The sequence below is a fragment of the Myotis yumanensis genome, unplaced genomic scaffold (assembly GCF_028538775.1).
Source record: "Myotis yumanensis isolate MYYU_CA2020_CCGP unplaced genomic scaffold, mMyoYum1.0.hap1 SCAF_24, whole genome shotgun sequence".
Taxonomy (NCBI): Eukaryota; Metazoa; Chordata; class Mammalia; order Chiroptera; family Vespertilionidae; genus Myotis; species Myotis yumanensis.
This window is the reverse complement of record NW_027223775.1, coordinates 10,947,686-10,967,604: the sequence shown is the minus strand read 5'-3', so window position 1 is coordinate 10,967,604 and position 19,919 is coordinate 10,947,686. Positions and strand designations below refer to the sequence as shown.

General features: G+C 48.4%; 2 protein-coding genes across 2 annotated transcripts in view; one reads left to right on the top strand and one right to left on the bottom strand.

The window, feature by feature from the left end:
- Positions 1-19,919, bottom strand: part of ZBED1 (zinc finger BED-type containing 1) — a 126,623-nt gene that overhangs the window by 54,774 nt on the left and 51,930 nt on the right. The gene's annotated exons all lie outside the window — the stretch shown is intronic.
- On the top strand, positions 150-16,672 carry ASMT (acetylserotonin O-methyltransferase). The gene is made up of 9 exons (XM_070402675.1): positions 150-332; positions 5,093-5,203; positions 6,555-6,729; positions 8,608-8,737; positions 9,982-10,050; positions 11,446-11,564; positions 13,551-13,691; positions 15,658-15,780; positions 16,461-16,672. Exons 1-9 carry the CDS (start codon positions 150-152, stop codon positions 16,670-16,672), a joined length of 1,263 nt encoding a protein of 420 aa, XP_070258776.1.

Here is a 19,919-nt window from a genome sequence, read left to right as displayed (position 1 = left end):
CCTCCCAGCCCGGCCCTGACCCCCACCCGCGCCACCGTGCGCCGCGCTGACCCCACGGGCAGGGCCGGGCGAGAGGTCGCCGTGGGGACGCCAGGTCCCGACCGGGAAAGAGGAAGCCCCGCCCGCCGGTGTTCGCTTTTCTGTCCGTGATGTTCACCCCGGGCAGCGCCGCGGCCGGGACAGCGGAAGCCGGAGACTTCGGCCGGGAGTCCAGCTCGGCCCGGATCAGCGCCGGTCTCGCGGGCTGCGGGCCGGGTCCTGCCCCCTCGCTGACCACGGATCCAGGAAAGGCCGAGAAAGGGGGTTGGTCACCAGCTGGCTTCCTAGTCAAGGTTCGCGTGTGGTTGTTTTTTTTTAAGAAGCCGTTTTTGCTAAATTATTTCTACTCGGAAACGTTTCGCACCGACCTGAGGCCGCCACCTCGTTACACTTTTATAATCGGCCGCCTCTCCGGGGAGGCGAATCCTCGGCCCGGCCGTACCGTTTGAGTTTGGGGAGAGGGCGTTTGCATTTTTATGGTGAAATAAACTTTTCCAATGAACTGCTGTTCTGCTGCCTTTGTTCTTTCACCTGAGCCTCGTCAGTGTCTGTGGAACTGACAGGAATCACGTGCCTTTCCTAGAAGCGCTAATTCGCTGGGGCTAGTTTTTTCCTCTAAATATGTTTATATTAGAGGCCGGTTCACGAAATTAGTACGAGGGGACGGGGCGAGGGGTCCCTCAGCACAGCCTGCGCCCTCTCACAACCCTGGACGCTGGCTCCTAACTGCTCTCCTGCCTGCCTGATCGCCCCTAACCACTCTGCCTGCCTGATCGCCCCTAACCACTCTGCCTGCCTGATCGCCCCTAACCACTCTGCCTGCCTGATCGCCCCGAACCCCTCTGCCTGCCTGATCGCCCCTAACCACTCTGCCTGCCTGATCGCCCCTAACCACTCTGCCTGCCTGATCGCCCCCAACCACTCACCTGCCTGATCGCCCCTAACCACTGCCTGCCTGATCGCCCCTAACCACTCTGCCTGCCTGATCGCCCCGAACCCCTCTGCCTGCCTGATCGCCCCCAACCACTCACCTGCCTGATCGCCCCTAACCACTGCCTGCCTGATTGCCCCTAACCACTCTGCCTGCCTGATCGCCCCGAACCCCTCTGCCTGCCTGATCGCCCCTAACCACTGCCTGCCTGATCGCTCCTAACTGCTCTCCTGCCTGATCACCCCTAACCACTCTGCCTGCCTGATCGCCCCTAACCACTCTGCCTGCCTGATCGCCCCGAACCCCTCTGCCTGCCTGATCGCCCCTAACCACTCTGCCTGCCTGATCGCCCCTAACCACTGCCTGCCTGATCGCCCCCAACCACTCACCTGCCTGATCGCTCCTAACTGCTCTCCTGCCTGATCACCCCTAACCACTCTGTCTGCCTGATCACCCCTAACCCCTCTGCCTGCCTGATCGCCCCTAACCACTCTGCCTGCCTGATCGCCCCTAACCACTGCCTGCCTGATCGCCCCTAACCACTCTGTCTGCCTGATCACCCCTAACCACTCTGCCTGCCTGATCGCCCCTAACCACTCTGCCTGCCTGATCACCCCTAACCACTCTGCCTGCCTGATCGCCCCGAACCCCTCTGCCTGCCTGATCGCCCCTAACCACTCTGCCTGCCTGATCGCCCCTAACCACTCTGCCTGCCTGATCGCCCCGAACCCCTCTGCCTGCCTGATCGCCCCTAACCACTCACCTGCCTGATCGCCCCTAACCACTCACCTGCCTGATCGCCCCTAACCACTTCCCTGTCTGATACCCCTAACTGCTCTCCTGCCTGTTTGCCTGATCACCCCTAACTGCCTCTGCCTTGGCCCCCCGCCCTGGCTTAGTCTGGAAGGACGCCCGGAAGGTGGTTTGGCTGTCCGGTCTAATTAGCCTATTAGGCTGTTATTATAGATTGGGGAGAGAAAGAGAGAGGAACATCCATGATGAGAGAGATTCATGGACCGGCTGCCTCCTGCACGCCCCCGACTGGGACTCGAGCCCCCAGCCCAGGCCTGTGCCCTTGACCAGGAATCCAACCATGACCTCCTGGTTCACTGAGGCACGCCTCCCGGGCTAGGCTTGTGTTTAAAGAACCCTCGTCCGCATACGCTCTCCCGTTTGAAAAACCCGTGGATCCTCATCGGTCACCAGGGCCTCTTGCTTCCTGTTTGTTTTGGAGACTCTGCCGGGGGAGGGGGAGTCCAGGCCCGACCTGGGTTTTCACGCCCCAAATCCCGGCCCTTCTCACTCCATCTCATTAGCAGAGTCATCGCCTTAGTGGGGGATTTCATGGGTCTCCCGCAGCCGGGGGTTTGGTGGGATTTGTCCGTCTTAAGAAAGGCTGCTTACAGTTTAATCAAGCAAATGCCGTCGATCCTCGGCCAGTCTGTAAGGCGGTCCCAAAGATTCTCTCCTTTTTTTATTTTTTAACTGTATTTTTATTGATTTCAGAGAGGAAGGGAGATGGGGAGAGAGGGAGAAAGAAAACATCCATGAGGAGAGAGAATCATGGACCGGCTGCCTCCTGCACGCCCCCCACTGGGGATCGAGCCCGCAACCCGGGCCTGTGCCCTTGACCGGGAATCGAACCCGGGACCTCCTGGTTCATAGGTGGACGCTCAACCACTGAGCCACACCGGCCAGGGAAAACATGCTATTCTTTTTTTTAATATTTGTCATTTAAAAAAAATCTTTATTATTGAAAGAAAAAACATGCTATTCTTTAAAAAAATATATATATATATATATATTAATACATTTTGGTTGATTTTGCAGAGGAAGGGAGAGAGACAGATAGAAACATCCATGATGAGAGAATCATGGACCGGCCGCCTCCTGCACGCCCCCTACTGGGGATGTGCCCGCAACCAAGGTCCATGCCCTTGACCGGAATCGAACCCGGGATCCTTCAGTCCGCAGGCCGACACTCTATCCACTGAGCCACACCGGCCAGGGCATTATTTTTTTGTTTTGTGAATGGCTACCTTTTCTGGCCCAAAATGTTTCCTTTTGATGGATGTAGTCCCCTTTGTTTTAATATTTTTTTTCCATTAAAAAAAGCATTAAATTTAGCCCTAGCCGGTGTGGCTCAGTGCATAGAGCATCGGCCTGTGGATTGAAGGGTCCCGGGTTCGATTCTGGTCAAGGGCACAGGCCCAGGTTGCGGGCACATCCCCAGTAGGGGCGTGCAGGAGGCAGGCGATCCATTATTATTATTGATGTTTCTATCTCTCCCTTTCTCTGAAATCAATAAAAATATACCAAATACATAAATAAGAAAATAGCCACAAATCATTTATTTATTTTTATTTTTCTGTATGACAGTCAGAGATTACTTAGTCAATTGATGAAATTAAAGGCATAACCTTTGTTACAAACATTTTAGTAAACGTTAATTTTGACTTAGGGAAGAAAACAATTTAAAATCCTACAACGGAAATGAAAAATACAGAATCACCATTAAAAATAAATTGACAGCGAATTTTATCTCGGACTCAGGAAGCATTTTTAATATTTAATGAAAGTGAATTAGTCAAATGTACTGGATTTAAAAAGAAAATTCCTTAAGGAGACACAGAAAACAGCTCCGGATGTTTATGTCCAAATCCTATAGCAACAGAATACCAGCAAGAAAAATGTAAACAAATCATTTTTTTTGAATTTTATTTTATTGTTTAAAATATTACAAATAGTAGTACATATGTCTCCTTTTTTCCCCCATTGCACAAATCATTTTTTTAAAAAATTTAATTTAAACCTGAACTCATTAAAATTTGAAAATTACATAATAAATTATTGTAGCGGCCTGGATCCCTTAGGGCAGCGGTTCTCAACCTGTGGGTCGTGACCCCTTTGGGAGTCTAACGGCCCTTTCACAGGGGTCGCCTGAGACCGTCGGAAAACACATCTATAATCACATATTGTTTTTGTGATTGATCCCTGTGCTTTCATGATGTTCCATGTGTCACCATGAAAATCCATCCTGCAGATCAGATGTTTCCATGACGATTCATCCCAGCAGCCACATGACAGCGATGACGTAGCCACGAGAATAATGTTATGGTTGGGGGTCCCCACAGCATGAGGAGCTGTATTCAAGGGTCGCGGCCTTAGGGAGGTTGAGAACCACTGATATAGATAGATATATAGATATAGATATAGATAGAGATATAGATATAGATATATAAATATAGATATAGATGATATAGATATAGATTAGATATAGATATAGATATAGATGATATAGATTAGATATAGATATAGATTAGATATAGATATAGATATAGATATAGATGATATAGATATAGATGATATAGATATATATAGATATTGATAATATATAGATATAGATAAAGATGATATAGATATAGTGATGAAGTAGCAACAAAAATAATTCTATGGTTGGGGGTCCCCACAACACGAGGAGCTGTATTCAAGGGTCGCGGCCTTAGGAAGGTTGAGAACCACTGATATAGATAGATATATAGATATAGATATAGATATAGACATAGATATAGATATAGATGATATAGATATAGATGATATAGATATAGATATAGATATAGATATAGATAAAGATGATATAGATATAGTGATGAAGTAGCAACAAAAATAATTCTATGGTTGGGGGTCCCCACAACACGAGGAACTGTATTCCAGGGTCGCGGCCTTAGGAAGGTTGAGAACCGCTGTCTCAGGGGCAGAGTGTGTGAGCCGAAAGCCAGCTGGGGGAGGTATAAGCCGTATCATCCCTTTAATAGAGCTCATGGGATTTTTGTCTTTCTTTGTTGTTAATCCCTATTTGAGAATATTTTTTCCATTGCCTCCCCCCTGTCCCCCTAATGAGAGAGAGAGAGAGAGAGAGGGAGAGAGAAAACCAAAGTGAGAGAGAGACACATCCACCAGCGGCCCCGCAGGCACCCAGCTCCCGGGCCAGCGGGGCTCGAACTTGCAACCCAGGTACGTCGAGCCCTCGACCTGGAATCGAACCCAAGACCTTTTCCCTGTGCAGGCCGGCGCTCTAACCACTGAGCCGCACCGGCCACGCTCTCACCACTGTCCCTGCAGCCTGGAACCCCCCCGGGGGACCCTCAGAGCCGGAAGGAAATGAGTTGCCCGGAGGGGCACCCCAGCCTGGGGATCCTGGACCAGTACTCCCAGGGGTTCATGGTTTCCCAGGTAGGAGGAGCCTCTGGAATTAGGGGCCACAGGGGGGTGATCGGATGCCGTGGGTGGGAGAGGGGGTGGGGGGTGGGGAGGAGCTGCTTGGTGGGTGGGGGGGTCTTGTTTTGGGGGTGACCCCAAGGTACTGGGACTATAGGAAGCCAACGAGCAGACGCCTGGCTATTGGGGCACGGGGACCCTTTTTGGGGGGTTTCTGGGCACCCAGGGACCCCAGCTCAGAATGAGGTTTTCATTTTATTTATTTATAATTTTTAAATATCTATTATCTAATTTTAATTTGTTAATTTTTATTTTTTAAAAAAATATATTTTTTTACTGATTTCAGAGAGGAAGGAAGAGGGGGGGGAGAGAGAGAGAGAGAGAGGGAGAGAGAGAGAGACACATTTATGAAGAGAGAGAATCATGGGCCGGCTGCCTCCTGCACGCCCCCTACTGGGGATGGAGCCCACAACCCGGGCCTGTGCCCTTGGCCGGGAATCGAACCCGGGACCCCTCAGTCCACAGGCCGACGCTCCATCCACTGAGCCACACCGGCTAGGGCTACTTTTTTTATTTTTCAAATGTTCTATTTACTTTTATTTATTAGTAGTAGTATTTTATTTATATTATATTTTATTTTATTTTTTTCTTTATTTTTTAAAAATATATTTTATTGATTTTTTTTACAGAGAGGAAGGGAGAGGGATAGAGAGTTAGAAACATCGATGAGAGAGAAACATCGATCAGCTGCCTCCTGCACGCCCCCCACTGGGGATGTGCCCGCAACCCAGGTACATGCCCTTGACCGGAATCGAACCCGGGACCCTTCAGTCCGCAGGCCGACGCTCTATCCACTGAGCCACACCGGTCAGGGCTATTTTTATTTTTTATTTAAATATATTTTTAATTGATTTCAGAGAGGAAGAGAGAGCGAGAGAGAGAAACATCCATGATGCGAGAGAATCACGGATCGGCTGCCTCCTTCACACCTGGCCGGGCTCCAGGTCCCTACTGACACTGTGTCCACCTTGAACACTCACTGCCCAGCCCCTGGCACCCACCATCGACGGTGTCTCTGCGAATCTGTGGCTCTAGGGACCTCATCTAAGTAGAATCGTACGGGATTTGTCCTTCTGTGTCTGGCTTAGGTCACTGCATGACCTCAGGGTCCATCCGTGTTGTAGCAGGTGTCAGACTGCCGGTCCTTTTTCAGGGCTGCATACTATTCCACTCTGGACGGGCCCTGCATTCCTCATCCATCGATGGGCACTTGGGTTGCTCCCGCCTCCCGGCTGCTGTGAGCCATGCCGCCATGAACACAGCTGTACAACCATCCCTTTGAATCCCTCCTTCCAATTCTTCCCAGGTTCTCTTTGCCGCGTGCGAGCTGGGAGTGTTCGACATCCTCGCCGAGGCCCCGGGGCCGCTGGGCTCGGATGCAGTGGCCGAGCATCTGGGCACCAGCTCCCGGGGGACCGAGCTGCTGTTGGACACCTGTGTGTCCCTCAAGCTCCTTCAGGTGGAAACGAGAGGAGGAGAAGGTACATGTGCTTTGAAAATATTATTTTTTATTCATTTCAGAGAGAACGAGAGAGAAAGAGAAACATCCATGATGAGAGAGAATCATGGACCGGCTGCCTCCTGCACGCCCCCTACTGGCGATCGAGCCTGCAACCCGGGCATGTGCCCTTGACCGGGAATCGAACCCAGGACCTCCTGGTTCATAGGTTGAAACTCAACCACCGAGCCACACTGGCTGGGCTGGGATGGTCACTTTTATAAAAAGCTAGAGGCCCGGTGCACAAAATTCGTGCACTTGGGTGGTGAAGGGGAGGGGGGCCCTCAGCCTGGCCTGCGCCCTCTCACAGCCCGGGAGCCCTCAGGGGATGTGCTGGAGGCAGGAGAGGCTCCCGCCACCACCGCTGCACTGGCCAGCCGTGAGCCCGGCTTCTGGCCGAGCGTCCGCCCCCTGGTGGTCAGTGCACGTCATAGCGACCGGTCAAACCACCGTTGGGTCAATTTGCAGATTAGCCTTTTATTAAATAGGAGGCTCTGACTGTGCAAAATTCAACATCGCTCACCCTGGGTTGAGCCTTCAGGGCGTGTGAAGGATTTTCGTCCGTCTGTCCGTCCGTCCGTGAAGTGGCAGAGTCTAGAAACCAGTGCTTGAGTTGGTACAAGAAAGCAGGGGAGTGTGTGGGCCGGGGGACAGCGGCAACTGACAGTGAGCATTTTGCTTAAACGAGGAGTCAGGTGCCTGTTGGGATTGTGGGTGCAAACGTTGGCCTGGGTTTCTGGGCCCAGCTTTGGGGGTCCACGGGGGAGACCCACAGACGTTCAGCCGCTATGACAAGTTGGTCAGAGGTGGTTAACGGTTAGCCCCTTCTTCTTCATGAATAGGCCACAGTGGGCCCCTGTCCTAAGAGGAATATAAAGATGTTACAGCCCTGGCCGGTGTGGCTCAGTGGATAGAGCGTCGGCCTGCGGACTGAAGGGTCCCGGGTTCGATTCCCGGTCAAGGGCATGTACCTGGGTTGCGGGCACATCCCCAGTAGGGGGCGTGCAGGAGGCAGCTGATAGATGTTTCTCTCTCATCGATGTTTCTGACTCTCTGTCCATCTCCCTTCCTCTCTGTAAAAAAATCAATAAAATATATTTTTAAAAAATTAAAAAAAAATGAAGATGCTACAACCAGGAGAAGCTTGGCCAGTGTGGCTCAGCGATTGAGCGTCAACCTAGGAACCAGGAGGTCACGAGTTCGATTCCTGGTCAAGGGCACAGGCCCAGGTTGTGGGCTCCATGCCCAGTGGGGGGCGTGCAGGAGGCAGCCAGTCCCTGATTCTCTCTCATCATGGATATTTCTCTCTCTCGCTCTCTCTTCCTCTTCCTCTCTGAAATCAATAAAAATATATTTTAAAAAATTTAGCCCGCCCTGACTGGTGTGGCTCAGTGGATAGAGCCTCGGCCTGCGGACTGAAGGGTCCCGGATTCGATTCCGGCCAAGGGCATGTACCTTGGTTGCCGGCACATCCCCAGTAGGGGGCGTGTGCAGGAGGCAGCTGATCGATGTTTCTAACTCTCTATCCCTCTCCCTTCCTCTCTGTAAAAAATCAATAAAATATATTTAAAAAAATATTTTTAGCCCAGCCAGGTTGAGTGTCGACCCAGGAGCCAGGAGGTCACGAGTTCGATTCCCGGTCAGGGCACATGCCCGGGTCTTTGGCTCAATCCCCAATGGGGGATATGGAGGCAGCTGGTCCATGATTCTCTCTCTCCCTTCCTCTCTGAAATCAATAAAAAAAAATCTATTAAAAAAATTGTCAATCATGATGTTGTGACAGCCTGCAGCCCTGTCTACAAATTTAACTCACTTTTCTTTGTTTGTTTGTTTTTTGTGTGTGTGTTTTGTCTGTTCCCAGCTTTGTATGACAACACACAGCTCTCCAGCACCTACCTGGTCAGATCCAGCCCCAGGTCCCAGCACCACATGATGCTGTATTTGGCCCGGACGACCTACCTGTGCTGGGCGCACCTGGCCCAGGCGGTGAGGTGGGTGTGGCCCGGATGGTGCGGACTCTCTCTCAGGGGGGCCCCCCCGGGGCTGGTTCAGGGCATCGGGGACTCAACATGCCAGGTTCCTGGCAGAACCAAATGGGCCGCCTCCAGGTTGGGAAAAATCAGAGGAGATGTTAACACAGTGCTAACCAATCGTTTTTTTGTTTGTTTTTTAAAAAATATATTTTATTGATTTTTGTACAGAGAGGGATAGAGAGTTAGAAATATTGATGAGAGAGAAACATCGATCAGCTGCCTCCTGCACGCCCCCTACTGGGGATGTGCCCGCAACCAAGGTACATGCCCTTGGCCGGAATCGAACCCAGGACCCTTCAGTCCGCAGGCCGAGGCTCTATCCACTGAGCCACACCGGCCAGGGTGGGCTATATTTTTTAAAATATATTTTTATTGATTTCAGAGAGGAAGGAAGTGAGAGAGATAAAAACATCAATGAGGAGAGAGAATCATAGACCGGCTGCCTCCTGCATGCCCCCTACTGGGGATCCAGTCCGCAACCCGGGCCTGTGCCCCTGACCGGGAATCGAACCCGGGACCTCCTGGTTCCTAGGTCGATGCTCAACCACTGAGCCACACTGGCCAAGCTTTTCCTGGTTGTAGGATCTTTATTTTCTTTAATTTTTAAAAAAATATATTTTATTGATTTTTTACAGAGAGGAAGGGAGAGGGATAGAGAGTCAGAAACATCGATGAGAGAGAAACATCCATCAGCTGCCTCCTGCACGCCCCCTCCTGGGGATGTGCCCGCAACCAAGGTCTATGCCCTTGACCGGAATCGAACCCGGGACCCTTCAGTCCGCAGGCCGACGCTCTATCCACTGAGCCACACTGGTCAGAGCTAAAACATATTTTTACTAATTTATTTTTAGAGAGAGAGGGGAAGGGAAAGGGAGAGAGAAACATTGATAAGAGAGATAGATTGATTGACTGTCACCTGCAGGCGTCGATGCCCAACCACTGAGCCGCACTGGCCGGGCGGTCACCCTTTCTATTCCATGTCATTCCTCCTGGGCTCACGTCAGAGAACTGAGCTGGTCGGGGACCCTCCTGCCCCAGAAAGGAAAGCCTGAGTGTGTTTCGCTGCTCAGTTATGCTTCCTGTTGTCTCATCTGTGATTGAAGGGGAGGATTGGTGACCACCTGTGTGAATTGATTGATTAATTAAGGGATCTCTCAGAACCGGGGTGACAGCCTTCCTACCCCCCACCCCTACCATTTCAGAGAAGGGAAGAACCAGTATATGAAGGCCTTTGGGGTGCCCTCAGAGGAGCTGTTTACCGCCATCTACAGGTAATGCAAAGTCCTTACTCTCATAGCATTATGCTTATTATTATTATGTTTAGGTGATGCAGTCTTTTATTTATTTTATTGTATTTTAAAGTCTGTTTTTTTTAAATATATTTTATTGATTTCTTACAGAGAGGAAGGGAGAGGGATAGAGAGTCAGAAACATCGATGATGAGAGAGAAACATCGATCAGCTGCCTCCTGCACGCCCCCCACTGGGGATGTGCCCGCAACCAAGGTCCATGCCCTTGGCCGGATTCGAACCCGGGACCCTTCAGTCCGCAGGCCGATGCTCTATCCACTGAGCCAAACTGGCTAGGGCTAAAGTCTGTTTTTTTTTAAAAATAATGTTATTGATTTCAGAGAGGAAGGAAGAGGGAGAGAGAGAGAGAGAGAAACATCGATGATGAGAGAGAATCATGGACCGGCTGCCTCCTGCACGCCCCCTACTGGGGATCGAGCCCACAACCCCCCGGGCCTGTGCCCTTGACCAGGAATCGAATTGTGACCTCCTGGATCATAGGTCAATGCTCAACAACTGAGCCACATTAGCTGAGCATTGTAGAACTCTATTGATTGATTGGGCAATGTAGACTTCTATTGATTGATGATTGATTGATTGATTGATTGATTTGATTTCAGAGAGGGAGAGAGAGAAAAAGAAACATCCATGATGAGAGAGAATCATGGACCGGCCGCCTCCTGCACGCCCCCTACTGGGGATGGAGCCTGCAACCTGGGCCTGTGCCCTTGACCGGGAATCAAACGCTGACCTCCTGGTTCATAGGTCAGCGTTCAACTGCTGAGCCACGCCGGCCAGGATATTTATTTTTACATTTTTTTTATTGACAATTTTTTTCAACTAGAGTTTTATACATTTAATATTGTTTTAGATTCGTTTCAGGTGGACAGTGAAGTGGTTAGACCATCATGTCGTTTATAAACTGTTCCCGTCTCCGGGCTGAATAATTGTGTCCAAATAGAGCCAAACACATCGACGTCGATATTTAATTTAAAATTTAAAAAACAAACAGACATATTTTGCCATTGTAATGTCTGGGTAGATCAAGGTTCTGATTAGACGTAGGATTTGCCCTTGTCTTCGAATGACTATGAGCAAACCCAACTTATTATTATTTTTTTACTTTACTGAAAAAATATATAGATAATATTTTTGATTTTTAAAAAAAGTATATTTTTATGGATTTCAGAGAGAGGAAGGGAGAGAGAAACATCCATGATGAGAGAGAATCATGGATCGGCTGCCTCCTGCACGCCCCCCACTGGGGATCCAGCCCGAAACCCGGGCCTGTGTCCTGACCAGGATTCGAACCCGGGACCTCCTGGTTCACATTCCGCATGGTGTTGAGGAGTTTGGTTTTGGGGTTTCCCACGCCAGGTCCGAGGGGGAGCGGCTGCTGTTCATGCGGGCCCTGCAGGGCGTGTGGCGTGTCCAGGGGAGCGGTGTGCTGGCCGCCTTTGACCTGTCACCATTCCCTCTCGTCTGTGACCTCGGGGGTGAGTGTCTACCCCACGTGTTCAAAATTCTGCGTGGGGCGTGTCTGGACCCTTGTTTTTGTGCGTTTATATCTTTCTATCTATCTATCTATCTATCTATCATCTATCTATCTATCTTTCTTTCTATCTATCTATCTATCTATCCATCCATCATCTATCTATCTATCTATCTATCTATCTATCTATCTATCTATCTATCTATCATCTATCTATCTATCATCTATCTATCTATATCTTTCTATCTATCTATCTATCTATCTATCTATCTATCTATCTATCTATCTATCTTTCTTTCTATCTATCTATCTATCCATCCATCATCTATCTATATCTATCTATCTATCTATCTATCTATCTATCTATCTATCTATCATCTATCTATCTATTTATCTATCTATCTATCTATCTATCTATCTACCTATCTATCTATTATATCTATCTATCTATCATCTATCTATCTATCTATCTATCTATCTATCTATCTATCTATCTACCTATCATCTATCTATCTATCATCTATCTATCTATCTATCTATCTATCATCTATCTATCTATTTTTCTATCTATCTATCTATCTATCATCTATCTATCTTTCTATCTATCTTTCTATCTATCTATCTATCTATCTATCTATCTATATCTATCTACCTATATATATATGTATCTATATCTCTATATCATCTATATCTATATCTATATATATCTATATATATCTATATATATCTCTATGTCTATATCTATATCTATATATATTATTGATATCAGAGAGGAAGGGAGAGGGAGAGAGAGATAGAAACATCCACGATGAGAGAGAATCATGGACCGGCTGCCTCCCGCACGCCCCCTACTGGGTATGGAGCCCGCAACCCGGGCCTGTGCCCTTGACCGGGAATCGAACCCGGGACCTCCTGGTTCGTAGGTTGACGCTCAACCACTAAGGCCCGGCTGACTAGGCCCTTGTGTTTTGTTTTTTTTTTAATCCTCACTCAAGGACTGGTGATATTTTTTCCATTGATTTTTAGAGAAAGTGGAAAGGAGGGAGGACAGAGTGAGAGAGAGAGAGAGAGAGAGAGAGATTGATGTGAGAGAGACACATGGATTGGCTGCCCCCCATTCCCACCCTGACTGGGGTCCGGGGATCCAACCTGCAACCCAGGTACGTGCCCTTGACCAGAATCGAACCTGGGACCCTTCAGTCCAAGAGCCACTGCTCTAACCACTGAGCTAGACTGGCTAGGGCCTTAATTTTTGTTAAATATGTTTATTGATTTCAGAGAGGAAGGGAGAGGGAGAGAGAGAGAGAAACATCGATGATGACAGAGAATCACCGATCGGCCACCTCCTGCACGCCCCCTACTGGGGATCCAGCCCACAACCCGGGCCTGTGCCCGTGACCGGGAATCGAATCCTGACCTCCTGGTTCATAGGTTGACGCTCAACAACTGAGCCACAGTGGCTGGGCCATGTAGAACTCTATTGAATGATTGGGCAATGTAGACTTCTATTGATTGATTGATGGAGCAATGTAAACATGGGCAATGTAGATTTCTATTGATTGATTCATTGATTGATTGATTTGATTCCAGAGAGGGAGAGAGAGAAAGAGAAAGATCCATGATGAGAGAGAATCGTAGATCGCTGCCTCCTGAACGCCCCCTACTGGGGATGGAGCCCTCAACCCCGGGCATATGCCCTTGACCAGGAATCGAACCCTGACCTCCTGGCTCCTAGGTCAACGCTCAACCACTGAGCGGGAATCTGAGTTTCTGACAACCTCTCGGGATGTGGCCGGTCCATGGGCCACAGCAGCATCGACACGTGGTCTCCTCGCCTAAGAATGGATGCTTGAGTCCGAGGTGTCATCCTGTCCCCTCCTCCCCCAAATGCTGGGTAGCAATCCCAGGGGAGGCCTCCTGGACCCTCAGGGGTTCATGGGGGCTGCTCAGACCGTCCTCTCTGCCCGCCAACCTCTGTGTCCACTCCCAGGCTGCTCTGGGGCCCTGGCCAAGGAGTGTGTGTCCCTGTACCCGGGGTGCCGGGTCACCGTATTCGACATCCCACCCGTGGTGCAGGCGGCCAAGGACCGCTTCCTGTCCCCCGAGGAAGGACGCATCAGCTTCCAGGAAGGTGGGTGCTCGCCTGCTGCCTGTGTCCCCGGGGACAGGTGGGTGCGTCCCCAAGGCCGGGAGAGGCCAACGGTGGGGGGTCCGAGCGACTCCTCCAGCCTCCAAAGACACGCCCTCAATGTAGAACTTTTAAAAAAATATATATATGTTTTTATTGATTTCAGAGAGGAAGGGAGAGGGAGAGAGAGAAACATCCATGATGAGAGAGAATCATGGACCGGCCGCCTCCTGCACGCCCCCTACTGGGGATCGAGCCCACAACCCGGGCCTGTGCCCTGACCGGGAATCGAACCCTGACCTCCTGGTTCCTAGGTTGATGCTCAACCACTGAGCTACGCCGACCAGGCAATGTAGAACTCTATCTATCTATCTATCTATCTATCTATCTATCTATCTATCTATCTATCATCTATCTATCTATCTATCTATCTATCATCTATCATCTACCTATATCTATCTATCTATCTATCTATCTATCATCTATCTATCTATCATCTACCTATATCTATCTATCTATCTATCTATCATCTACCTATATCTATCTATCTATCTATCTATCTATCTATCTATCTATCTATCTATCTATCATCTATCTATCTATCATCTACCTATATCTATCTATCTATCTATCATCTACCTATATCTATCTATCTATCTATCTATCTATCAATCATCTATCTATCATCTACCTATATCTATCTATCTATCTATCATCTACCTATATCTATCTATCTATCTATCTATCTATCTATCTATCATCTATCTATCTATCATCTACCTATATCTATCTATCTATCTATCTATCATCTACCTATATCTATCTATCTATCTATCTATCTATCTATCTATCTATCTATCATCTATCTATCTATCTATCATCGACCTATATCTATCTATCTATCTATCTATCTATCTATCTATCTATCTATCTATCAATCATCTATCTATCTATCATCTACCTATATCTATCTATCTATCTATCTATCTATCTATCTATCTATCTATCATCTATCTATCTATCATCTACCTATATCTATCTATCTATCTATCTATCTATCTATCTATCTATCTATCTATCATCTACCTATATCTATCTATCTATCTATCTATCTATCTATCTATCTATCATCTATCTATCTATCATCGACCTATATCTATCTATCTATCTATCTATCTATCTATCTATCTATCTATCTATCATATATCATCTGAATTTATTTTATTTCAGAGAAGAAGGAGAAGGAGAGAGAAACATCAATGACGAGAGAGAATCATGGACCGGCCGCCTCCTGCACGCCCTGCTGGGGATGGAGCATGCAACCCGGGCATGTGTCCTGACTGGGAATTGAACCCTGACCTTCTGGTTTATAGGTCGATGCTCAACCACTGAGCCAAGCCGACCAGGCAATGTAGAACTCTATCTATCTACCTATCTATCTATCTATCTATCTATCTATCTATCTATCTATCTATCTATCATCTATCTATCTATCTATCTATCTATCTATCTATCTATCATTTCTATCTATCTATCTATCTATCTATCTATCTATCTATCTATCATCTATCTATCTATCATCTATGTATTATCTATCTATCTATCTATCTATCTATCTATCTATCTATCATTTATATCTATCTATCTATCTATCTATCTATCATCTATCTATCATCTAAATTAATTTTAATTTATTTCAGAGAAGAAGGGAGAAGGAGAGAGAGAAACATCCATGATGAGAGAGAATCACAGATCAGCTGCCTCCTGCACGCCCCCTACTGGGTATTCAGCCTGCAACCCGGGCATGTGCCCTGAGCAGGAATGGAACCGTGACCTCCTGTTTCCTAGGTTGACACTCAACCATCTGACCCACCCCTGCCCAGCCCGGCCCAGGTGACCTTACCGTTGGTCCGGTCCAATGGGATTGCATCAAGGGCTGACCCTGGGACCCCTACCCTGTGTGTTTCAGGCGATTTCTTTAAGGACCCCCTCCCGGCGGCCGATCTGTACATCCTGGCCCGGGTCCTACATGACTGGCCGGATGAGAAATGCTCACAGCTGCTGGCGAGAATCCATGAGGCCTGCAAGCCAGGTAGGTGTGGGGGGGATGGGGCCACGGTTCCCTGTGTCCTGTGAGGCCCAATCATCCATCAGGAGGCCCATGGGATGCGGACACACTGTGTGTGTTGGGGACGCACCCTGGGATGTCCTTTGAGATCCACCCATCGGAAGATCCAGGAGGCCAAGGGCATAGCCAGTGGGGGGGCTGGGGAACGTCCCCTGAGGCCTGTTCATCCTAAAGTCCACGGAGATTTGGAAACTGTTAGGGTCGACGAAGGAGGAATGGACAAGGCCAACAGGGATAAAGAATTATTAATGGAGCCCTGGCCAGTGTGGCTCAGTGGATAGAGTGTCGGCTTGTGGACTGGAAGGTAATACTTTATTTTTTAATTTATTTTTATTTTTTTAAAATATATTTTATTGATTTTTTTCACAGAGAGGAAGGGAGAGAGATAGAGAGAAACATCGATCAGCTGCCTCCTGCACATCTCCTACTGGGGATGTGCCCACAACCCAGGTACATGCCCTTGACCAGGAATCGAACCCGGGACCCTTCAGTCCGCAGGCCGACGCTCTATCCACTGAGCCACGCCAGTCAGGGCTGTTTGTAACGCTTTTAAACGATAAAATTAAATTAAAACTAAAATTTATTTTAATTTCTTTGCCTCTGTCTTGTTTGTCCCTCGCTCACGCCGCCTCTCCCTGTCGCAGGTGGTGGGGTCCTGGTCGTCGAGAGCCTCCTGGACGCCGACGGGCGGGGACCTCTGACCACCCAGCTGTACTCGCTGAACATGCTGGTGCAGACGGAGGGCTGGGAGCGAACCCCCGCCCAGTACCGGGCTCTCCTGGCTGCAGCCGGCTTCGGGGACGTGCAGTGCCAGAGGACCGCGGGCACGTACGGCGCCATCCTGGCCAGGAAGTAGCGCCCCCTACGGGTGTGCTGCTGCTATTGACACGCAAAAGTAGGCACCGGCCTGTCTCAGGGGTTGGTTGGGCGTTGACCTAGGAACCAGGAGGTCACGGTTCGATCCCCGGTCAAGGGCACATGCCCGGGTTGTGGGCTCGATCCCCAGTAGGGGGCGTGCAGGAGGCGGCCGGTCCATGATTCTCTCTCTCTCCCTTCATCTCTGAAATCAATAAAAAAAATATTTAAAGAAATAGTCAATTAGCCCTGGCTGGTGTGGCTCAGTGGATAGAGTATCAGCCTGCGGACTGAAGGGTCCCAGGTTTGATTCTGGTCAAAGGCACATGCCCGGGTTGTGGGCTCCATCCCCAGTAGGGGGCGTGCAGGAGGCAGCCGATCCATGATTCTCTCTCATCGTTGATGTTTCTATCTCTCCCTCCCTTCCTCTCTGAAATCAATAAAAAAATATTTAAAAAGAATAGTCAATAGACTGTTGGCCGCGTCTACGTGTCTTGTTCTGCACGCTTGTCTAGCCAATGACTTGGGTTTTCTGTGGACAGTTGCTGACAGTTGCTTCACATTGTGCGTTTTGTCTTGTTTTATTTATTCATTATTTTTTTTAATCGATTCATTATTGTTTTTTTGATGTCAGAGAGGAAGGGAGAGGGAGAGAGACAGTGAAACATGAAGGATGAGAGAGAATCATGAATCGGCCGCCTCCTGCACGCCCCCTACTGGGGATCAAGCCCACAACCCGGGCAGGTGCCCTTGACCGGGAATCAAACCATGACCTCCTGGTTCCCAGGTCGACATTCAACCACTGAGCCATGCCAGCCAGACAATGTAGAACTCTATCTAAAATCAATCTATCTATCTATGTATCTATGTATCTATCTATCTATCTATCTATCTATGTATCTATCTATCTATCTATCTATCTATCATCTATCTATCTATCTATCTATCTATCATCTATCTATCATCTATATCTATCTATCTATTTATCATCTATCTATCTATCTATCATTTATTTTAATTTATTTCAGAGAGGAAGGGAGAGGGAGAGAGAGAGAAACATTAGTGATGAGAGAGAATCATGGATCTGCTGCCTCCTGCACGCCCCCTACTGGGGATCGAGCCCACAACCTGGGCATGTGCCCTTAACCAGGAATCGAACCCTGACCTCCTGGTTCACAGGTCGATGCTCAACCACTGAGCCATGCCACCTGGCTTTCTTTTTTTTAAAAAAAACTATTTTCTATCATTCCATTTTATTACACTTCACTCTATTCCAGCGGTTCTCAACCTGTGGGTCGCGACCCCTTTGGCGGTTGAACGGCCCTTTCACAGGGGTCGCCTAAGACCATCGGAAAACACTTCTATAATCACATATTGTTTTTGTGATTGATCACTAGGCTTTCATGATATTCAATCTGTAACCATGAAAATCCATCCTGCAGATCAGATATTTCCATGACGATCCATAACAGCAGCCACATGACAGCGATGACGTAGCCACGAGAATAATGTTATGGTTGGGGGTCCCCACAGCATGAGGAGCTGTATTCAAGGGTCATGGCCTTAGGAAGGTTGAGAACCGCTGCTCTATTCTGTTGTATGGTGTCTACCCCACGGGGAGTAGGACGGGCATTTGGGGGACATGATCGGTCTCCCCTCATGCAGCGCCTTCTGAAATGAGAGCTTTTCCCGAGGCCCCCCGGTCCCCTGTCCTCTCTGCCCCTCACACCCCTATAGATGTGACCAGAGGTGAACGAACAATTGTAACCACGGACAGCAGGTGGCGCTGTTGCTCCATCATCTCCTCAGCCAGCTGGTCAACCAGCCGGTTCATTGGAAATTCATTGTTTTGTTTTTCTCTTTCCTTTCTTTCTTTCTTTCTTTCTTTCTTTCTTTCTTTCTTTCTTTCTTTCTTTCTTTCTTTCTTTCTTTCTTTCTTTCTTTCTTTCTTTCTTTCTTTCTTTCTTTTTCTTTCTTTCTTTCTTTCTTCTTCTTCTTCTTCTTCTTCTTCTTCTTCTTCTTCTTCTTCTTCTTCCCCTTCTTCTTCCCCTTCCCCTTTCCCCTTCCCCTTCCCCTTTCCCCTCCTCCTCCTCCTCCTCCTCCTCCTCCTCCTTCCTTCTTCTTCTTCTTCTTCTTCTTCTTCTTCTTCTTCTTCTTCTTCTTCTTCTTCTTCTTCTTCCTCTTCCTCTTCCTCTTCTTCCTCTTCTTCCTCTTCTTCTTCTTTTTATTTAAAACACATGTTTCTTGCAGGAAAGTTGACATTTTGGCAGCCTCCCTCTCCCCTTTGAAAAAAACAGAAAACTATGCACAGCCCTGACCAGTGTGGCTCAGTGGATAGAGCGTCGGCCTGCGGACTGAAGGGTCCCAGGTTCGATTCCAGTCAAGGGCATGGACCTGGGTTGCGGGCACATCCCCAGTGGGGGGCGTGCAGGAGGCAGCTGATCGATGCTTCTCTCTCATCGATGTTTCTAACTCTCTATCCTTCTCCCTTCCTCTCTCTAAAAAAAGAAAAAATCAATAAATATATTTTAAAAAAACTATGCTAAGAATTTAAAAACCAGACCTAGCACGTTTGGCTCAGTGGATAGAGCGTGGGCCTGCAGACTGAAGGGTCCCGGGTTCGATTCCCAGTCAAATGCACATGCCTGGGTTGCAGGCTCGATCCCCAGTGGGGGGGCGTGCAGGAGGCAGCTGATCCGTGATTCCCTCTCCTCATGGATGTTTCTATCTCTCTCCCTCTCCCTTCCTCTCTGAAATCAATAAAAATCTATTTTAAAAAGAAATTCAAAACCGCACTGGACGGTTGCATTGGTAGGTAACAGACATTTCTGGAAATTCCATGCATGTCTGAACGAGGCTGTCGGTTCAGGACTGGGGAGATGGGAGGAGGGCCTTTGGGGAGCGATGCTCGCTTGGGTGTGTCTTCTTTCTCCACCATTTCCTGGGACAGACTCTGGGGGTGGCCACTCCCATACTTTTTATTTTATTTAAAAAAATATATTTTATTGATTTATTTACAGAGAGGAAGGGAGAGGATAGAGAGCTAGACACATCGATGAGACAGAAACATCGATCAGCTGCCTCCTGCACACTCCCTACTGGGGATGTGCCCACAACCAAGGTCCATGCCCTTGACCGGGAATCGAACCCGGGACCTTTCAGTCCACAGGCCGACGCTCTATCCACTGAGCCACACCGGTCAGGGCAAGTCCCATGCTTTTTAAATCAAAGGCCGTGACCTTCGCTGA